This window comes from Oncorhynchus nerka, linkage group LG2 (genome assembly GCF_034236695.1).
Source record: "Oncorhynchus nerka isolate Pitt River linkage group LG2, Oner_Uvic_2.0, whole genome shotgun sequence".
NCBI classification, from domain to species: Eukaryota; Metazoa; Chordata; class Actinopteri; order Salmoniformes; family Salmonidae; genus Oncorhynchus; species Oncorhynchus nerka.
This window is the reverse complement of record NC_088397.1, coordinates 45,713,961-45,733,949: the sequence shown is the minus strand read 5'-3', so window position 1 is coordinate 45,733,949 and position 19,989 is coordinate 45,713,961. Positions and strand designations below refer to the sequence as shown.

General features: G+C 43.1%; 1 protein-coding gene across 2 annotated transcripts in view; it reads left to right on the top strand.

Annotated features, from left to right (window-relative positions):
* Positions 1-19,989, top strand: part of LOC115135962 (chemokine-like protein TAFA-2) — a 178,228-nt gene that overhangs the window by 132,670 nt on the left and 25,569 nt on the right. The window contains exons 3-4 of one of the 2 annotated variants that reach the window (XM_029671240.1): positions 10,175-10,324; positions 13,286-13,410. In XM_029671240.1, coding sequence (XP_029527100.1) covers positions 10,175-10,324; positions 13,286-13,410 — 275 coding nt within the window. Of the gene's footprint in view, positions 1-10,174; positions 10,325-13,285; positions 13,424-19,989 lie in introns of both variants that reach the window. The other variant, XM_029671231.1, reaches the window with a different exon arrangement.

The window sequence follows — 19,989 nt, the reverse complement described above, 5'->3', positions numbered from 1 at the left end:
CACCCCTCACCTAACCCCTGTAATACATCCCATAACCACCCTCACCTCCCCCCTCCCTGCATCCCACATGGCCCGGTGTGAGGTTTGACTCCTGAATCAGTGACCTTGGCCAGAGAAGGCTGGAGAGGCCGAACGATTCGGCTAGCGCACATGGCTGCTCAGTTGGAGGTTTAAGGGGTGAAGCGGAGTCGTTTCTCTGAGGTAAAATTCTGACTGCACTTTCTAGTGAACAAGTTGATCAAATGAATACATGCAGCTATTATTATTATGTTATTTCACAGTTTGAATCTCTTGGGTGTTTTCAAATTCTCCTCTTGATCACATACCAGATCATTTCCTTCAACTCGGACATTCAGTTGTTCTGTTTATCTTCCAATAATGAGTGTCACCGAGCTCTACTAGACCGTTATTGATTGCCTATCAGTCACATGCAGCTAACTCTCCTTCTTCAAGAAACTTTGAGTATTCAATTTGAGCAATTGATACTTTGGAAATTAACTTTGACCCAGGGGTGTGCCTATGGCTTAAACATAATCACATCACAGGCGAAGATCCTCACCTGTGTTTGCATCAGTAGTTAGTGTTGGCTGGAAAGCACTCAATCGCCAATTGTTGACTGGACTTTTGTTGGAATGTGAATGACCCCTTATTGATTGGAAACAAAATGTTTTTAATGTTGTAGATGAGATTTTTGGATCGCTCACTAATGTCAAGATGGAGGCCCGTTTTCAATCTATTTTCAACTCAGGTCCTAAATTGAAAATCTTTACGGACATAATTAAGGCTGATCTGAAAAGAACAATGAAACTTTTCATCAATTACTCCCTCTCTAGCCCTACAAAGGGTGTTCAAATAACTATAGACTTTCACATAAGACTACCAGGAAGAAAGGTAATGCATATTAAATAGACACAAATAGATTTTGTATTTAATCTAAAAAGACAAATGTGTACATAAATTCTATATTCACCTGGGGAAAATGTGTACACATATTAAAGGGTGTATTCACCTGTGGTAAATTATTATTCTAAATATATAAAAAGGCTAATTCGGTAAATAGCATAATACGTGCCATACACATGTCTTTAAATCTGACATAATTTTGTTGTCTTTCTTATGGCCTGTGCCATAACGAAGTATTTAAGAAAATTCTCACTGGAGAATAAACTGGATGAGCTCCGTTCGAGACTATTCTATCAACGGGACATTAAAAACTGTATTATAAACCAGGTAGTTTGGATACAGGATGCTGATTGGCTAAAACAGCATTTAGCCTTGTGTATGTTAGACCGTATACCATGACTATGATGTTTAGCCTTTTCACCTTGATATCTTTGTGCCTTTTTACCTCGATAAAATGCCGATGTAGGAAAGAAGCGTTTAGATTAACTTGAGAGAAAGCGAAACAAAAAGAACATTGTGAAATAAACAAAGTGGGCACCGACCTGCTTCACTGACTTGTGTGAAAAAAATAGGGATACATTGTGAGTTTGGGAACACAACAAATACAGAGCTGAAAGACATTCTACGGGACTTTTATGGTTCAGTGAGAAACATGAATGGTGAAGAATATAGGATTTAGCAGCTACGCTGGACTCAGAGCTAGTTGGAACCGACATATCAACGACCCCTATCTCAGTTTGGCATGGAGTATACAGAAAGATACTGAATTCACAAAGAGTAATGTGTTTGTCAGCGCAATTAAAAAGTTGATTAAAGTGGGGCCCAACAAAGCTGCCCACCAGTGAACAGATATATATGGTATATAACTGTAAGATAGCTAGCTAAATCATTATAATGTACCCTAACAATATAACCGGTAGCTATGTAGGCCTAACTATTGGCTAATGTTATTTTGTCTAATATGTTTCAAGTACACAAAAAAGCAGATTGTCATGAACATGCTTACAACAATTTTGACAAAGATCTGCGAAATAGCTGGCATGTCGCAGATTTACACTTATCACTGCCTCTGAACCACCATGATCCAGAAACTCTCAGATGCCGGACTAGAGGCACAATAAATAATATCTGTCAGTGGACACAGATTAGAAACGTCTCTTCAAAGTTACTGCAGGCCAAATCTGGAAGCGAGGAAGCGGTGCAGCAATATTGTCTCTGACAACACGGCAGCAGCTCTCCCAGCAAAAATAATGAACACCTCCCTCTGCAAGAAGATTCTGGATTTGCTGATGGGCTGCAAAATTTGACCTGGGACCTCAGATCCTCCAAAGGTTATACAGCTGCACCATCGAAAGCATGGTTGGTTGCATCACCACTTGGTATGGCAACTGAAAGGCACTACATTGTGTAGTGCGTACAGCCCAGTGCATCACTGGGGCCGAGCTTCGAGGACCTCTATACCAGGCGGTGTCAGAGGAAGGCCCTAAAAATTGTCAATGACTCCAGCCTCCCAAGTTATAGACTGTTCTCTCTGCTACCACATGGCAAGCTGTACCAGAGTGCCAAATCTGGGACCAAAATACTCCTTAACAGATTCTACCCCAAGCCAAAAGACTGCTGAACAGTTAATAAAATGGCTGCCAGGACTATTTCCTTTTAATTGTTTTATTATAATTTTTTGCCCTGACTCTCTTGCACAGTCTTGATTAACTCTACACTGACACTCCATCACACACAAAACACACATGCATATTGATACCACACAAACAAACACACACACACACACACACACACACACACACACACACACACACACACACACACACACACACACACACACACACACACACACACACACACACACACACTTCTGCTACTCTCTGTTTATTATCTATGCCCAGTCATTTTACCGTTACGTGAGCAAGTCGCTCAAACAGAAGGGGGAACTAACAAAGAGTCACGACCAAAATGAAACGGGTGGGGTTTTAGGTGGGGTTCTGAAAAGACACTCATGGGGGTGTCCACTGAAAGTTGACTAGCAACAACTACTGGAACCTAAAAAACACCCACCATGAGTGCCCACGAAATTTGCCCAAGAATAGGCAAACAAAAGATAAACCCACACCAAACTTAAAGACAGGAAGCCAACCAAAAAGGTGGAGCAAAACGAAACCAGGGAACTCAGATAAAGGCTTGTTTGTCAAGAAAACAAAATCAGTAGCACCAACTAAAAGTGTTGACCTTCCGCATCTATCAAGACAACTGGAGCACCTGGGCCAGCACAGATGACACAGCTTCCCACAAATGAAATGATAACCAGCACAGGTGTAACACAAGTGGACTAACGAGGAGACACCAATCGGTGCACCCTAGGTACTAACGAGCTATACGTGCTAAAGTCCAACCAAAGCCTTTAACAACCCCTACCTACATGTAAATATTACCTTAATTACCTCGACTAACCCGTACCCCTGCACATCGAATCGGTACCGGTACCCCTTTTATATTGCCTCGTTATTGTTATTTTACAGTGTTACTACTTTTCCTTTAGTTTATTTAGCACATTTTTTGTACTTTCTCTTTTCAAAGGTTATTGGTTAAAGACTCGTAAGTAAGCATATCACGGTAAGATCTACCCTTGTTGTATTTGGCGTATGTGACAAATAAAATGTTATTAGATGTTCACTCCACGGTTCCTTTCATCAAAGGACCCATTTGAAAACACACCATCGACAACGTATTTCTGCTGACGTTGCTGTGTCATTGTTGCATTCCTAGTTCACTCATCTCCACGGTCTCCGTTTTATACTTGGAATTAATAATTCAGCGCCAATCTATATGGGTTACTTTAATATGAGGTTATCTCTTACTTCATGAAGCAATTACTATATTGTCCGTGTTCTCACCATGGACGATGTGGCCCTCTCAGCTCGTAAAGAAGGATTTTTCTCATGCATAATACATCAGGTGCAAGAAAGAAAAAGCCCCCTACATGGAGCACAATTTAACCATGACTGTACGTCAGAGATGTATCTGTGCATGAGCTGCAGGTCAGCTCTATAGATGTCCCTGCTTGGTAGGTTCAAATACACTTCCTCCTCCCCACTCTTCTCTGGCTTCCCCAAAGGCCTTTTAAGGTCAGGAAAAGTATTCCCAATCAAGCTACCAATTTCTATAAGATTAGGCTCTGTAGGGTACAGACAGTGCCTTCAAAAAAGTATTCATACCCCTTGACTTATTCCAAATTTGGTTGTGTTACAGCCTGAATTCAAATTTGATTACATTTTTTTTACACACAATAACCCATAATGACAAAGTGTAAACATGTTTTTAGATTTTAAAAAAAATTGAAAATTAAATACAAAAATATCCAATCTACATACAGTACCAGTCAAAAGTTTGGACATACCTACTCATTCCAGGGTTTTTAATTATTTTAATTATTTTCTACATTGTAGTTCCTGAAGAGTCACTGTTACGCCTTCTTCACCACACTGTCTGTATGGGTGGACCATTTCAGTTTGTCTGTGATGTGTACGTCGAGGAACTTAAAACTTTCCACTTTCTCTACTACTGTCCTGTCAATGTGGATAGGGGGTGCTCCCTCTGCTGTTTCCTGAAATCCACGATTATCTGTTTTGTTGACGTTGAGTGTGAGGTTATGTTCCTGATACCACACTCTGAGGGCCCTCACCTCCTACCTGTAGGCCATCTTGTCGTTGTTGGTAATAAAGCCTACCGCTGTAGTGTCGTCTGCAAACTTGATGATTGAGTTGGAGGTGTGCATGGCCATGCAGTCATGGGTGACTACAGCCTTGCGAGGGTTAACATGTTTAAATGTTGTACTCACATTGGCAGCGGTGAAGGAGAGCCCGCAGGTTTGGTAGCGGGCCATGTCAGTGGCACAGTATTGTCCTCAAAGCAAGCAAAGAAGTTGTTTAATTTGTCTAGGAGCAAGACGTCTGTGTCCCCGACGGTGGTGGTTTTCTTTTTGTAATTCGTGATTGACTGTAGACCCTGCCACATACGTCTCATGTCTGAGCCATTGTATTGTGACTCAACTTTGTCTCTATACTGACGCTTAGCTTTTTTTGATTGCCTTGCGGAGGGAATAGCTCCACAGTTTGTATTCAGTCATGTTTCCGGTTGCCTTGCCATGATTAAAAGCAGTGGTTCTTGCTTTCAGTTTTGCGCGAATGCTGCCATCAATCCACGGTTTCTGGTTGGGGAAGGTTTTAATAGTCACTGTGGGTACAACATCATCGATGCACTTGCTAATTAACTCGCTCACCGAATCGAATTGCTGAATCATATTCATCAATGTTGTTGTCTGAGGCTATTCGGAACATATCCCAGTCCACGTGATCGAAGCAATCTTGAAGCGTGGAATCTGATTGGTCAGACCAACGTTGAACAGACCTGAGCACGGACGTTTCCTGTTTTAGTTTCTGTCTTGTGGCTGGGAGCAACAACATTTACATTTAAGTCATTTAGCAGACGCTCTTATCCAGAGCGACTTACAAATTGGTGCATTCACCTTATGACATCCAGTGGAGCAGCCACTTTACAATAGTGCATCTAAATCTTTTAGGGGGGGGTGAGAAGGATTACTTTATCCTATCCTAGGTATTCCTTAAAGAGGTGGGGTTTCAGGTGTCTCCGGAAGGTGGTGATTGACTCCGCTGTCCTGGCGTCGTGAGGGAGTTTGTTCCACCATTGGGGGCCAGAGCAGCGAACAGTTTTGACTGGGCTGAGCGGGAACTGTACTTCCTCAGTGGTAGGGAGGCGAGCAGGCCAGAGGTGGATGAACGCAGTGCCCTTGTTTGGGTGTAGGGCCTGATCAGAGCCTGGAGGTACTGAGGTGCCGTTCCCCTCACAGCTCCGTAGGCAAGCACCATGGTCTTGTAGCGGATGCGAGCTTCAACTGGAAGCCAGTGGAGAGAGCGGAGGAGCGGGGTGACGTGAGAGAACTTGGGAAGGTTGAACACCAGACGGGCTGCGGCGTTCTGGATGAGTTGTAGGGGTTTAATGGCACAGGCAGGGAGCCCAGCCAACAGCGAGTTGCAGTAATCCAGACGGGAGATGACAAGTGCCTGGATTAGGACCTGCGCCGCTTCCTGTGTGAGGCAGGGTCGTACTCTGCGGATTTGTAGAGCATGAACCTACAGGAACGGGCCACCGCCTTGATGTTAGTTGAGAACGACAGGGTGTTGTCCAGGATCACGCCAAGGTTCTTAGCGCTCTGGGAGGAGGACACAGTGGAGTTGTCAACCGTGATGGCGAGATCATGGAACGGGCAGTCCTTCCCGGGAGGAAGAGCAGCTCCGTCTTGCCGAGGTTCAGCTTGAGGTGGTGATCCGTCATCCACACTGATATGTCTGCCAGACATGCAGAGATGCGATTCGCCACCTGGTCATCAGAAGGGGGAAAGGAGAAGATTAATTGTGTGTCGTCTGCATAGCAATGATAGGAGAGACCATGTGAGGTTATGACAGAGCCAAGTGACTTGGTGTATAGCGAGAATAGGAGAGGGCCTAGAACAGAGCCCTGGGGGACACCAGTGGTGAGAGCACGTGGTGAGGAGACGGATTCTCGCCACGCCACCTGGTAGGAGCGACCTGTCAGGTAGGACGCAATCCAATCGTGGGCCGCGCCGGAGATGCCCAACTCGGAGAGGGTGGAGAGGAGGATCTGATGGTTCACAGTATCGAAGGCAGCCGATAGGTCTAGAAGGATGAGAGCAGAGGAGAGAGAGTTAGCTTTAGCAGTGCGGAGCGCCTCCGTGATACAGAGAAGAGCAGTCTCAGTTGAATGACTAGTCTTGAAACCTGACTGATTTGGATCAAGAAGGTCATTCTGAGAGAGATAGCGGGAGAGCTGGCCAAGGACGGCACGTTCAAGGGTTTTGGAGAGAAAAGAAAGAAGGGATACTGGTCTGTAGTTGTTGACATCGGAGGGATCGAGTGTAGGTTTTTTCAGAAGGGGTGCAACTCTCGCTCTCTTGAAGACGGAAGGGACGTAGCCAGCGGTCAGGGATGAGTTGATGAGCGAGGTGAGGTAAGGGAGAAGGTCTCCGGAAATGGTCTGGAGAAGAGAGGAGGGGATAGGGTCAAGCGGGCAGGTTGTTGGGCGGCCGGCCGTCACAAGACGCGAGATTTCATCTGGAGAGAGAGGGGAGAAAGAGGTCAGAGCACAGGGTAGGGCAGTGTGAGCAGAACCAGCGGTGTCGTTTGACTTAGCAAACGAGGATCGGATGTCGTCGACCTTTTTTTCAAAATGGTTGACGAAGTCATCTGCAGAGAGGGAGGAGGGGGGGGGGGGATTCAGGAGGGAGGAGAAGGTGGCAAAGAGCTTCCTAGGGTTAGAGGCAGATGCTTGGAATTTAGAGTGGTAGAAAGTGGCTAAAGCAGCAGCGACAGAGGAGGAAAATCTAGAGAGGAGGGAGTGAAAGGATGCCAGGTCCGCAGGGAGGCGAGTTTTCCTCCATTTCCGCTCGGCTGCCCGGAGCCCTGTTCTGTGAGCTCGCAATGAGTCGTCGAGCCACGGAGCGGGAGGGGAGGACCGAGCCGGCCTGGAGGATAGGGGACATAGAGAGTCAAAGGATGCAGAAAGGGAGGAGAGGAGGGTTGAGGAGGCAGAATCAGGAGATAGGTTGGAGAAGGTTTGAGCAGAGGGAAGAGATGATAGGATGGAAGAGGAGAGAGTAGCGGGGGAGAGAGAGCGAAGGTTGGGACGGCGCGATACCATCCGAGTAGGGGCAGTGTGGGAAGTGTTGGATGAGAGCGAGAGGGAAAAGGATACAAGGTAGTGGTCGGAGACTTGGAGGAGTTGCAATGAGGTTAGTGGAAGAACAGCATCTAGTAAAGATGAGGTCGAGCGTATTGCCTGCCTTGTGAGTAGGGGGGAAGGTGAGAGGGAGAGGTCAAAAGAGGAGAGGAGTGGAAAGAAGGAGGCAGAGAGGAATGAGTCAAAGGTAGACGTGGGGAGGTTAAAGTCGCCCAGAACTGTGAGAGGTGAGCCGTCCTCAGGAAAGGAGCTTATCAAGGCATCAAGCTCATTGATGAACTCTCCGAGGGAACCTGGAGGGCGATAAATGATAAGGATGTTAAGCTTGAAAGGGCTGGTAACTGTGACAGCATGGAATTCAAAGGAGGCGATAGACAGATGGGTAAGGGGAGAAAGAGAGAATGACCACTTGGGAGAGATGAGGATCCCGGTGCCACCACCCCGCTGACCAGAAGCTCTCGGGGTGTGCGAGAACACGTGGGCGGACGAAGAGAGAGCAGTAGGAGTAGCAGTGTTATCTGTGGTGATCCATGTTTCCGTCAGTGCCAAGAAGTCGAGGGACTGGAAGGAGGCATAGGCTGAGATGAACTCTGCCTTGTTGGCCGCAGATCGGCAGTTCCAGAGGCTACCGGAGACCTGGAACAAAATGGAGATGTGGTCAGATTTGCTGAAAGAAGGGTGAGGGAGGGCTTTGTATGCTACGCGGACGTTAGAGTAGCAATGATCTAGAATGTCGCCAGTCCGGTTAGCGCATTCGATATGCTGATAAAATTGACATAGTTTACATAGAGTCCAATGAAGTTCTTTCAGGGCGGTCGAGGTGTCTGCTTGGGGGGGATTTACACTGCTGTGATTATAATCTAATTAAGATTTCCTGGGGTAACAATGTGATAAATTGTACATAAATAAACAAAATACTGCATAGTTCCTAAGAACGCGAGGCGACCATCTCTGTCAGCGCAATGGTATTATTTGGATGGTGTAATGATACACCATCCAAATTATAACTAATAACTTCACCATGCACAAAGGGATATATCCACTGTCTGCTTTTTTTTTACCCATCGACAAATAGGTGCCCTTCTTTGTAAGGCATTGGAAATCCTTCCTGGTCGATGTTGAATCTATGTTTGAAATTCACTGTTCGACTGAAGGAACTTACATATAATTGTATGTGTGGAGTACAGAGATGGGGTACTCATTCAAAATCATGTCAAACACTATTATTGCACACAGAGCTATTCCATGCAACTTATTATCTGACTTGTTAAGCACATTTTTACTCCTGAACCTATTTAGGCTTGCCACAACAAAGGGGTTGAATACTTATTGACTCAAGACATTTCAGCTTTTCATTTTTTATTAATTTGTCAAAATAAAAAATAAACATAATTCCATTTTGACTTCATGGGGTACTGTGTGTATGCCAGTTATAAAAATCTAAATGTTATGAATGTTAAATTCAGGCTATAACACAACAAAATGTGGTAAAAGTAAAGGGGTGTGAATAGCTTTTGAAGGCACTGTACATATAAAGATTGTATATTTTATGTTTTGTTTACACGGCCACCATAAGAACCCAAATCAGATTTTCTTTCTACGGTATATCCAGTTTTACATGTGACCCATCAGATTTGCGCATTCACACTGATGTAGCCTCTGAAGTAGCACACAGATGGAATGCTTATTTCCTGTCACTATTCCTTTAAAATGATGGGGTGGTTTTCATGGCAACGGCAGGTCATGTTCTACAAGAAAAACTGATATGCACATCTAAACAGAGGTTGCATAAAGAGGATCAAGTTTGTATCAGGATTCAGATCCACTTTGGCTGCGCTTCACCAGGCAGTCAAATTCATATGTTTATTTCACTAATTGGTATTTTGTACAATCAGATCTTGCCGAAAAAAAATATCAGAATTGGGCTGCCTGTGTAAACGCAGCCATTTGGAGGCAGTATAAATCTAAAGTCAAAAGATCAGATTCCATGTGTTTCTTTGCTGTTTACACATTAGTGAAAAGATCAGATTGGTATCAGAAATGCTAATAATTAGCAAAATATCTGAAATGGGCTGCCTGTGTAAACGCAGCCATACACTCTGTGTAGGGTTCAAATATGGACTTCAAAGCCAGTTCCACTGCTTTAAAAAAAATTATTCCCCTCTTATCAGGGACTGATTTAGAATTGGATACCAGGTGGGTGCAATTAATTATCAAGTAGAACAGAAAACCAGCAGTTTCTGGAACTCGTACGATTTGAATACCCCTGCCCTATATAGTGCTCTATAGTGCCCTAATCTGACCAGTGCCCTATGTGACTCTTGTCAAACATGGATCAAACATGCATAGTGCATTAAGGAGAATAGGGTAATTTGAGATATGTCCTTACAGACACAGCTTTAGCCTACGTGGTCTGCTGTCTGCAGGATCTGGGTGGATGTACATGGAGCCATGAACATGGAGCCATCTCTGTTTGTGTTTGCAGTGCATGTCAAAGCAGGGACCTGTGAAGTGATCGCCGCCCACCGCTGCTGCAACAAGAACAAGATTGAGGAGAGATCCCAGACGGTCAAATGTTCCTGCTTCCCCGGACAGGTTGCCGGGACAACAAGAGCGGCTCCATCTTGTGTGGACGGTACGGTCATTCTTTATTTATATATATACAGTTGAAGTCGGAAGTTTACATATACCTTAGCCAAATACATTTAAACTCAGTTTTTCACAATTCCTGACATTTAATCCTAGTAAAAAATTCCCTGTCTTAGGTCAGTTAGGATCACAACTTTATTTTAAGAATGTGAAATGTCAGAATAATTGTAGAGAGAATGATTCATTTCAGCTTTTATTTCTTTCATCACATTCACAGTGGGTCAGAAGTTTACATACACTCAATTAGTATTTGGTAGCATTGCCTTTAAATTGTTAAACTTGGATCAAACGTTTCGGGTAGCCTTCCACAAGCTTCCCACAATAAGTTGGGTGAATTTTGGCCCATTCCTCCTGACAGAACAGGTGTAACTGAGTCAGGTTTGTAAGCTTCCTTGCTCAAAAACACATTTTCAGTTCTGCCCACACATTTTCTATGGGATTGAGGTCAGGGCTTTGATGGCCACTCCAATACCTTGACTTTGTTGTCCTTAAGCCATTTTGCCACAACTTTGTAAGTATGCTTGGGGTCATTGTCCATTTGGAAGACCCATTTGCGACCAAGCTTTAACTTCCTGACTGATGTCTTGAGATGTTGCTTCAATATATTCACATAATTTTCCGTCCTCATGATGCCATCTATTTTTTGAAGTGCATCAGTCCCTCCTGCAGCAAAGCACCCCCACAACAGGATGCTGCCATGAAGCACCCCCATGCTTTGCGGTTGGGATGGTGTTCTTCGGCTTGCAAGCTTTTTCCTCCAAACATAACGATGGTCATTATGGCCAAACAGTTATATTTTTGTTTCATCAGACCAGAGGACAATTCTCCAAACAGTACGATATTTGTCCTCATTTGCAGTTGCAATCCATAGCCTGGCTTTTTAATGGCGTTTTTGGAGCAGTGGCTTCCTCCTTGCTGAGCAGCCTTTCAGGCTATGTCGATATAGGAATCGTTTTACTGTAGATATATATACTTTTGTACCTGTTTCCAGCATCTTCACAAGGTCCTTTGCTGTTGTACTGGGATTGATTTGCACTCTCTAGGAGACAGAACGTGTCTCCTTCCTGAGCAGTATGACGGCTGCATGGTCCCATGGTGTTTATACTTGCGTACTATTGTTTATACAGATGAACGTGGTACCTTCAGGCATTTGGAAATTGCTCCCAAGGATGAACCAGACTTGTGGAGGTCTACAATTTATTTCTGGGGTCTTAGCTGATTTCTTTTGATTTTCCCATGATCTCAAGCAAAGAGGCACTGAGTTTTAAGGTATGCCTTGAAATACATCCACAGGTACACCTCCAATTGACTCAAATCATGTCAATTATCCTATCAGAAGCTTCTAAAGCCATGACATCATTTTCTGGAATTTTCAAAGCTGTTTAAAGGCACAGTTAACTTAGTGTATGTAAACTTCTGACCCACTGGAATTGTGAAACAGTGAATTATAAGTTAAATAATCTGTCAGTAAACATTTGTTGGAAAATTTACTTGTGTCATGCACAAAGTAGATGTCCTAACCGACTTGCCAAAACTATAGTTTGTTTAACTAGAAATTTGTGGAGGGGTTGAGAAGAAAGTTTTAATGACTCCAACCTAAGTGTATGTAATCTTCCGACTTCAACTGTATATATTTTTATTGGCAGGACAGTATTAGCAACACAGGAATTGGCAGTACACTGTTCCAAAATCGGTCTTGTATCACACATGTATCACTCATAATTCGTGCGGTTTCAAATGATTATCAATCATCAACAATTCAAAATTTGACTTGGGTAAGAAGTTTTCTTCTACTATTACGTTTAGTCACTAATACATTTTCCTGCATCTACCGATCAATCTAAACAAAATGCTGGAAAATCTAAAAAAAAAGCTTAAAACCATCCCAATTTAGGTAAATATTGGACAGGGTTATTTTTACCTAGCGTATGCATTTCCCAAAGTTGGCAAATTTAGCAATTTGTTATAATATTTACAGAATTGTGTTATATAATGTTATACTAAAATATTAAAGGGAAATTGATATTTGCAGTGTAAAAACTTAACAGGATGAACATTAATAAAATTTAGTCTCACGGGTGTAAAAAGAACTCTGGAAGCATCACCCCAAATATGCCAGGCTTTGGATTACCCAAACATGCGTTATTTTAATCATCAGTTGGGTTTGTATTCACTTTCATTCTGCGTTGACCCAGCAGATGGGTATCTTGTTTATAATAGGTTATTTTCAGGAGGCTTGGCCTATTGGAGTCATGGCTTTCAGGGAGGTATTTTTGGCAACCAGTGAGAGTAAATGTCATTCCTGTTCATCATGTTATATTTGTACACTGAAAACTTACGTTTCAGGCTGTCTGCTGTCTGTCTATCACTGGAAACAATAAAGCCTGGCGTGCTGATGCGCTTGCTCATTGAAGTATAGTGGGCCAGGTCATTTAATATCATGTCAACAGAGGCCTCTGCGACAGGTGAATCGATCCCTATCCTCTGTACTGTAATGGCTCTGACAGTAGCTTCCTCCCACCTTGACACCACTGACTGAAGCTTTAGAAATGTCAAGGGAAACCCTAGCCTCTGCCAACCTCCTCAGAGGCAGCTGTAGACCTTGGAGGCCTGTTCTGCTCCCACTGTGCCAGTCTGTGCTTTGCCCTCCTGCCACTTTTTTCATCAGCTTAACATTGACCCACACCCTGTAATTCACTCTTGGAAACACACAGCTCAGCCAGTCAGTCAGGAAGCCAGGCAGCCAGCTCGCAGTCATGGAGGATCTCTCTCTACTCTACTGTCAGTCATGGATCAAAAGGCTTCACTCTCACTGACATGTTTGTAGAAACAGATGTCTTGTTGTGGGTTCAGTTGTTACAGTAGTCTAGTAGAGGAAGTGTCTTTTCACCGCCTTGTGATGTGCACATATTAACTGGTTGCATTCCTCTCTGTTTGCCTCTTGCAGCATCCATAGTTGCACAGAAGTGGTGGTGCCAGATGCATCCATGTATGGATGGGGAGGAGTGTAAAGTGTTGCCTGACCTGAAAGGCTGGAGCTGCAGTACAGGAAACAAAGTAAAGACGACGAAGGTGGGTGCATAATGTAAGAAAATGCATCACATGCGCCGTTATAACACATACATTTATTTTATTTTATACATTTGCAAAAATGTCTAAAAACCTCTTTTCAATTTGTCATTATGGGGTGTTGTGTGTAGATTGACGAGGGCTTTAAAAATATATATATTTTAGAATAAGGCTGTAACATAACAAAATGTGTAAAAAGTCAAGGGGTCTGAATACTTTCCGAAGGCACTGTATGTACTCATAAGTGTACACGTGTACACATGTGCACTTACACACACACACACACACGCACACAGGGCACATGTGCTCACAAACACACACACATAAACACACTAGGGATGTGACACACTTTTTGTTAACGTTTAAACTGCCCCCAAAAAATGTTTTTCAGTTGAAATGATATGAAAAATTCACAAAATTCCATTTGAATTCACAATGAAGAATATGGTCCTGTTGCGAATGACCGCTATGGGGGCAATGCAGTTCTATCTACCGTAGTCATATAATGAACAAGAATATAAACGCAACATGCAAATATTTCAAATATGTTACTAAGTTACAGTTTATATTAGGAAATTAGTCAATTGAAATAAATGAAGAAGCCCCTAATCTATGGATTTCACATGACTAGGCAGGGGGAGGGGAGGCCTTCGAGGGCATAGATTAGGGGCTAATTCCCACCCACTGGGGAGCCAGGCCCAGGGTTTTAGCTGATAAGCCCTGGGCCTATGGGACAAGGCACACATGCGTACGTCTATCTGTGGTACCAGTCAAGAATTTGGACACACCTACTAATTGAGGGGTTTTCTTTGTTTTGACTATTTTCTGCATTTCGGAGTGGTGGTGAGGACATCAGAACTATGGAATGGCGCGTGGAGTCATGTAGTAAGCGAGGGAGTGTTGAACAGATCAACAGATTACTCGCTAGCTAACATTACGTGTAGGATCTGTGTAGTAATATTATTCGTATCTCAGAGCCATTTGCATTGCTAGTTACAGCCTAATGAAAGCTAGCTAGCTAACATCGAACCTAGTTGGTTATCTTTGGCTACCTGCAGATTCATGCAGGGTAGTAACATTATGAGTTGAGAGTATGGTTCATTGCTTAGCTAGCTAGCTAGCTACATGTCTAAACAGAAGATACCACTATGCAAGTAACCATTTTACTGTAGGGTTTACACCTTCTGTATCCTGTGCATGTTACAAATAAAGGTTGATTTTATTTGATATAGTGTGGGTTTATCAGAGATGGTAATTTGAAGAACAACATGGACCAAAGTCAAATTAGGATATAATGTTAGGTCAATGAAACAGTGTCCAAGTTAAAAAATATTCTATGGTAGAATGCCCTGCTTTTATTTCGTCACACTCATAGCCATTAGCTATGTTCTCTTATTAGCTCGCCCTTAACTTGTAGTTAATGTTAGCTAGCTAGCTAACAACCTATAAACGAACCGAAACATTACTTAGAAAGTTGATTTTATTTGCCTGGTTTGCTAGATTGACTCATATAAACTTTATTTTTAAACAGATGGGTTTATGGTGTTAAAATACACCAGTTATGCTTTTTTGGACCACCAGTATGTGTTACTCAACTGTAAGTCTCTCATTTTATCCAATGTAAAAAACACAATTTCAAATTTTGCTACATAATACCGAATCATGCCGGTCGGTCACATTTTAGAGTGGCCTTTTATTATCCCCAGCACAAGGTGCACCTGTGTAATGTACATGCTGTTTAATCAGCTTCTTGATATCCCACACCTGTCAGGTGGATGGATTATCTTGGCAAAGGAGAAGTGCTCAGTAAGAGGGGTGTAAACAAATTTGTACACCACATTTGAGAGAAATACGCTTTTTGAGTATATGGAAACGGTCTGGGATTTTTTATTTCAGCACATGAAACATGCGACCAACACTATACATGTTGCGTTTACATTTTTTGTTCAGTGTAGATATGTCATTGGGGAACTGAAGCTGATATCCTCAACCATTGACAATGGCGGCATATCACCTGCAATCATTTCTGTAATCAGCACTGTGATTTCTTTCACTCCGTCCTTTATCGCACTTCTTGCGTATGAAGCTCTCTAATGCGCTGCTGCCAGAAACTGTTTGAGTCTCACGGTGCATCCCTTGTAGATGGTTAAGCGTTGCACCTGTACTACCATTACTGTACCTAAATTCCACCTGGCAAAGTTTACATTTCATCTCTTTCTCATTTAACTTTTCAAAGTATTGCCAAAAAGGACTTCAAATCAAATCAAAGTGTATTTGTCACATGCGCCGAATACAACAGGTGTAGTAAACCTTACCTACAGGCTCTAACCAATAGTGCAAAAAAGGTGTTAGGTGAACAATAGGTAAGTAAATAAATAAAACAACAGTAAAAAGACAGGCTATATACAGTAGCGAGCCTATAAAAGTAGCGAGGCTACATACAGACACCGTTTAGTCAGGCTGATTGAGATAGTATGTACATGTAGATATGGTTAAAGTGACTATGCAAATATGATGAACAGAGAGTAGCAGTAGCATAAAAGAGTGGGTGGTGGGTGGCGGGACACAATGCAGATAGCCCGGATAGCCAATGCAGATAGCACTTCGCTACCGTCGCTTGCCTTCCCTTGCCTTTTTTCCAACTGTGAATGACGATGACGTGTGGAGCGCTTTATATCCATGGCAAATAATTTGACAGATGCATACTATCCTATTAACTTTACATCATTGTTGCATTAGGTATTTGTTTCATAAAAAAATGTGCTGTTAGTGCACTCCAAAAAATGCTGAGTTAAAAACAATGATTAAAAACAGTTATTTTGACCCAGCCAGTTGGGTTGTTGATGTTGGGTTATTGAGCTATGTTCCACCTGGTAAGATCAGAAGACTGGAGGCATGGCTTAGTAGAGGCATATCCCAAAGTTGTCAAAGTTAGCAATTTGTTAGAATATTTACATAATAAACACAAGAGGTATGTGGCAGGGTCTACAGTCAATCACGGATTACAAAAAGAAAACCAGCACCGTCACGGACCAGGATGTCTTGCTCCCAGGCAGACTAAATAACTTTTTTGCCCGCTTTGAGGACAATACAGTGCCACTGACACTGCCCGCAACTAAAACATGCGGATTCTCCTTCACTGCAACCTACGTGAGGAAAACATTTAAACGTGTCAACCCTCGCAAGCCTGCAGGCCCAGACGGCATCCCCAGCCGCGCCCTCAGAGCATGCGTAGACCAGCTGGCTGGTGTGTTTACGGACATATTCAATCAATCCCTATCCCAGTCTGTTGTTCCCACATGCTTCAAGAGGGCCACCATTGTTCCTGTTCCCAAGAAAGATAACGTAACTGAGCTAAACGACTACCGCCCCGTAGCACTCACTTTCACTTTTTAGGCAACAACCTACCCTCACCACCCACAAGGGTGCGTTCTGAGCCCTCTCCTGTACTCCCTATTCACCCACGACTGCGTGGCCACGCACGCCTCCAACTCAATCATCAAGTTTGCGGACGACACAACAGTGGTAGGCTTGATTACCAACAACGACGAGACAGCCTACAGGGAGGAGGTGAGGGCCCTCGGAGTGTGGTGTCAGGAAAATAACCTCATACTCAACGTCAACAAAACTAAGGAGATGATTGTGGACTTCAGGAAACAGCAGAGGGAACACCCCCCTATCCACATCGATGGAACAGTAGTGGAGAGGGTAGTAAGTTTTAAGTTCCTCGGCGTACACATCACAGACAACCTGAATTGGTCCACCCACACAGACAGCATCGTGAAGAAGGCGCAGCAGCGCCTCTTCAACCTCAGGAGGCTGAAGAAATTTGGCTTGTCACCAAAAGCACTCACAAACTTCTACAGATGCACAATCGAGAGCATCCTGTCGGGCTGTATCACCGTCTGGTACGGCAACTGCTCCGCCCACAACCGTAAGGCTCTCCAGAGGGTAGTGAGGTCTGCACAACGCATCACCGGGGGCAAACTACCTGCCCTCCAGGACACCTACACCACCCGATGTCACAGGAAGGCCATAAAGATCATCAAGGACAGCAACCACCCGAGCCACTGCCTGTTCACCCCGCTATCATCCAGAAGGTGAGGTCAGTACAGGTGCATCAAAGCTGGGACCGAGAGACTGAAAAACAGCTTCTATCTCAAGGCCATCAGACTGTTAAACAGCCACCACTAACATTGAGTGCTGCCAACACACTGACTCAACTCCAGCCACTTTAATAATGGGAATTGATGGGAAATGATGTAAAATATATCACTAGCCACTTTAAACAATGCTACCTAATATAATGTTTACATACCCTACATTATTCATCTCATATGTATACGTATATACTGTACTCTATATCATCTACTGCATCCTTATGTAATACATGTATCACTAGCCACTTTAACTATGCCACTTTGTTTACATACTCATCTCATATGTATATACTGCACTCAATACCATCTACTGTATCTTGCCTATGCCGCTCTGTACCATCATTCATTCATATATCTTTATGTGCATGTTCTTTATCCCCTTACACTTGTGTCTATAAGGTAGTAGTTTTGGAATTGTTAGCTAGATTACTTGTTGGTTATTACTGCATTGTCGGAACTAGAAGCACAAGCATTTCGCTACACTCGCACTAACATCTGCTAACCATGTGTATGTGACAAATAAAATTAGATTTGATTTTGATTTGATTTTTTAATAGTGTTATAAATGTTATATTAAAATATGTGATGTACTAAAATATTAAAGAATTGAAATTTGTCAAATTTACTCTCACGGGTGCAAAAAGAAGGTATTTTTGGAAACCTGTGAGAGTAAATGTAATTTATGTTTATACACTCCACATTCTAATGTCCCTTCAATATTCTTGCACATGACATATTTTAATCTGATCTGACCCGGTGGATCAATAACCCAACTAAGTGACCCAACTCTCTTGGTCAAAAATAGCCCAACTTGTGGTATGTCCACTATTTACCCAGCACTGGGTTGTTTTTAACTCAGCATTTTTTAGTATTTTTTTAGTAGTGTGGTAGTTTTTTGATAACTGTACTATGATTTTAATTCTGTGATTTTAGGTTAAAAAAAAATGTATGTTAACAATCCCAATTTCGTTTAAATGTTAGTTCACACCCCTATTACACACACACAACAGGTTTTGCTTCCTCTAAAGCCCGACATAGAATCTTCAGTAACTAAAGTTGTTGATTTATCTTCTACAGAACCAACTGTAAAGTATAAGTCAAAGTCAACAGACGCTGAGATGCGATAGTCCGGCATCCCATTGTGACATAGCTACATGGCTCTGAGACACCATCCGCTGAAACACACAGCCCAAACCGCAACTCTCCGCAAATTCCTAAGTGGAATTTTTCTGGTACACGTCCTCTCTTCATTTGAATGTGTTCACAGTTGTAGAAATTGCTTGAGCTGCGCTGAGAATTCGAAAAGTATGAAAGCCAACAGTTCAATATTCTAGAAAACTGCTGTGCTCACGCATACAGTACATGTTTTGAATTTGCTAGACGCAAATACGATCGAAAAGGCAAAATTCTACTGAGATACTGAAAAAATATATGTATATTGAAAGAACAGTATCTAGAGATTGCATGGAGAGACCACCACACACGCACTTATGCACTTATTCATCCAATTCAATTTTTGTAGAAAAGTGTCATTCTGACGTACAATACATGACCAAAAGTATGCCGACACCTGCTCGTCGAACATCTCATTACAAAAATCATGGGCACTAATATGGAGTTGATCCCTCCATTGCTGCCGTGTCAGCCTCCACTCTTTTGGGAAGGCTTTTCACTAGATGTTGGAACATTGCTGCGGGGACTTGCTTCCATTCAGCGACAAGAGCATTAGTGAGGTCGGCACTGATATTATGCGATTAGGCCTGGCTTGCTGTCTGTGTTCCAATTCATCCCAAAGGTGTTTGATGGGGTTGTGATCAGGGCTCTGTGCAGGCCAGTCAAGTTCTTCCACACCAATGCCGACAAACCATTTCTGTATGAACCTCACTTTGTGCATGGGTGTATTGTCATGCTGAGACAGGAAAGGTCCTTCCCCAAATGACCCTTGGGTGGCAGGGTAGCCTAGTGGTTAGAGCGTTGGACTAGTAACCGGAAGGTTGCAAGTTCAAACCCCGAGCTGACAAGGTACAAATCTGTCGTTCTGCCCCTGAACAGGCTGTTCCTAGGCTGTCATTGAAAATAAGAATTTGTTCTTAACTGACTTGCCTGGTGAAATAAAAAAATAAAAATTCTTGTCACAAAGTTGTAGCACAGCATGGCCTAGAATGTCATTAAATGTTGTAGTGTTAAGATTTCCCTCCACTGGAACTAAGGGGCCTAGCCCAAACCATGAAAAACAGCCCCACCAAACTTTACACTTGGCACCCTGCATTTGGGCAGGTCGCGTGCTCTTGGCATCCGCCAAACCCATATTTGTCTATCGGACTGCCAGATGGTGAAGCCTGATTCATCACTCCAGAGAACGCGTTTGCACTGCTCCAGAGTCCAATCGCGGCGAGCTTTAAACCACTCCAGCCGACGGTTG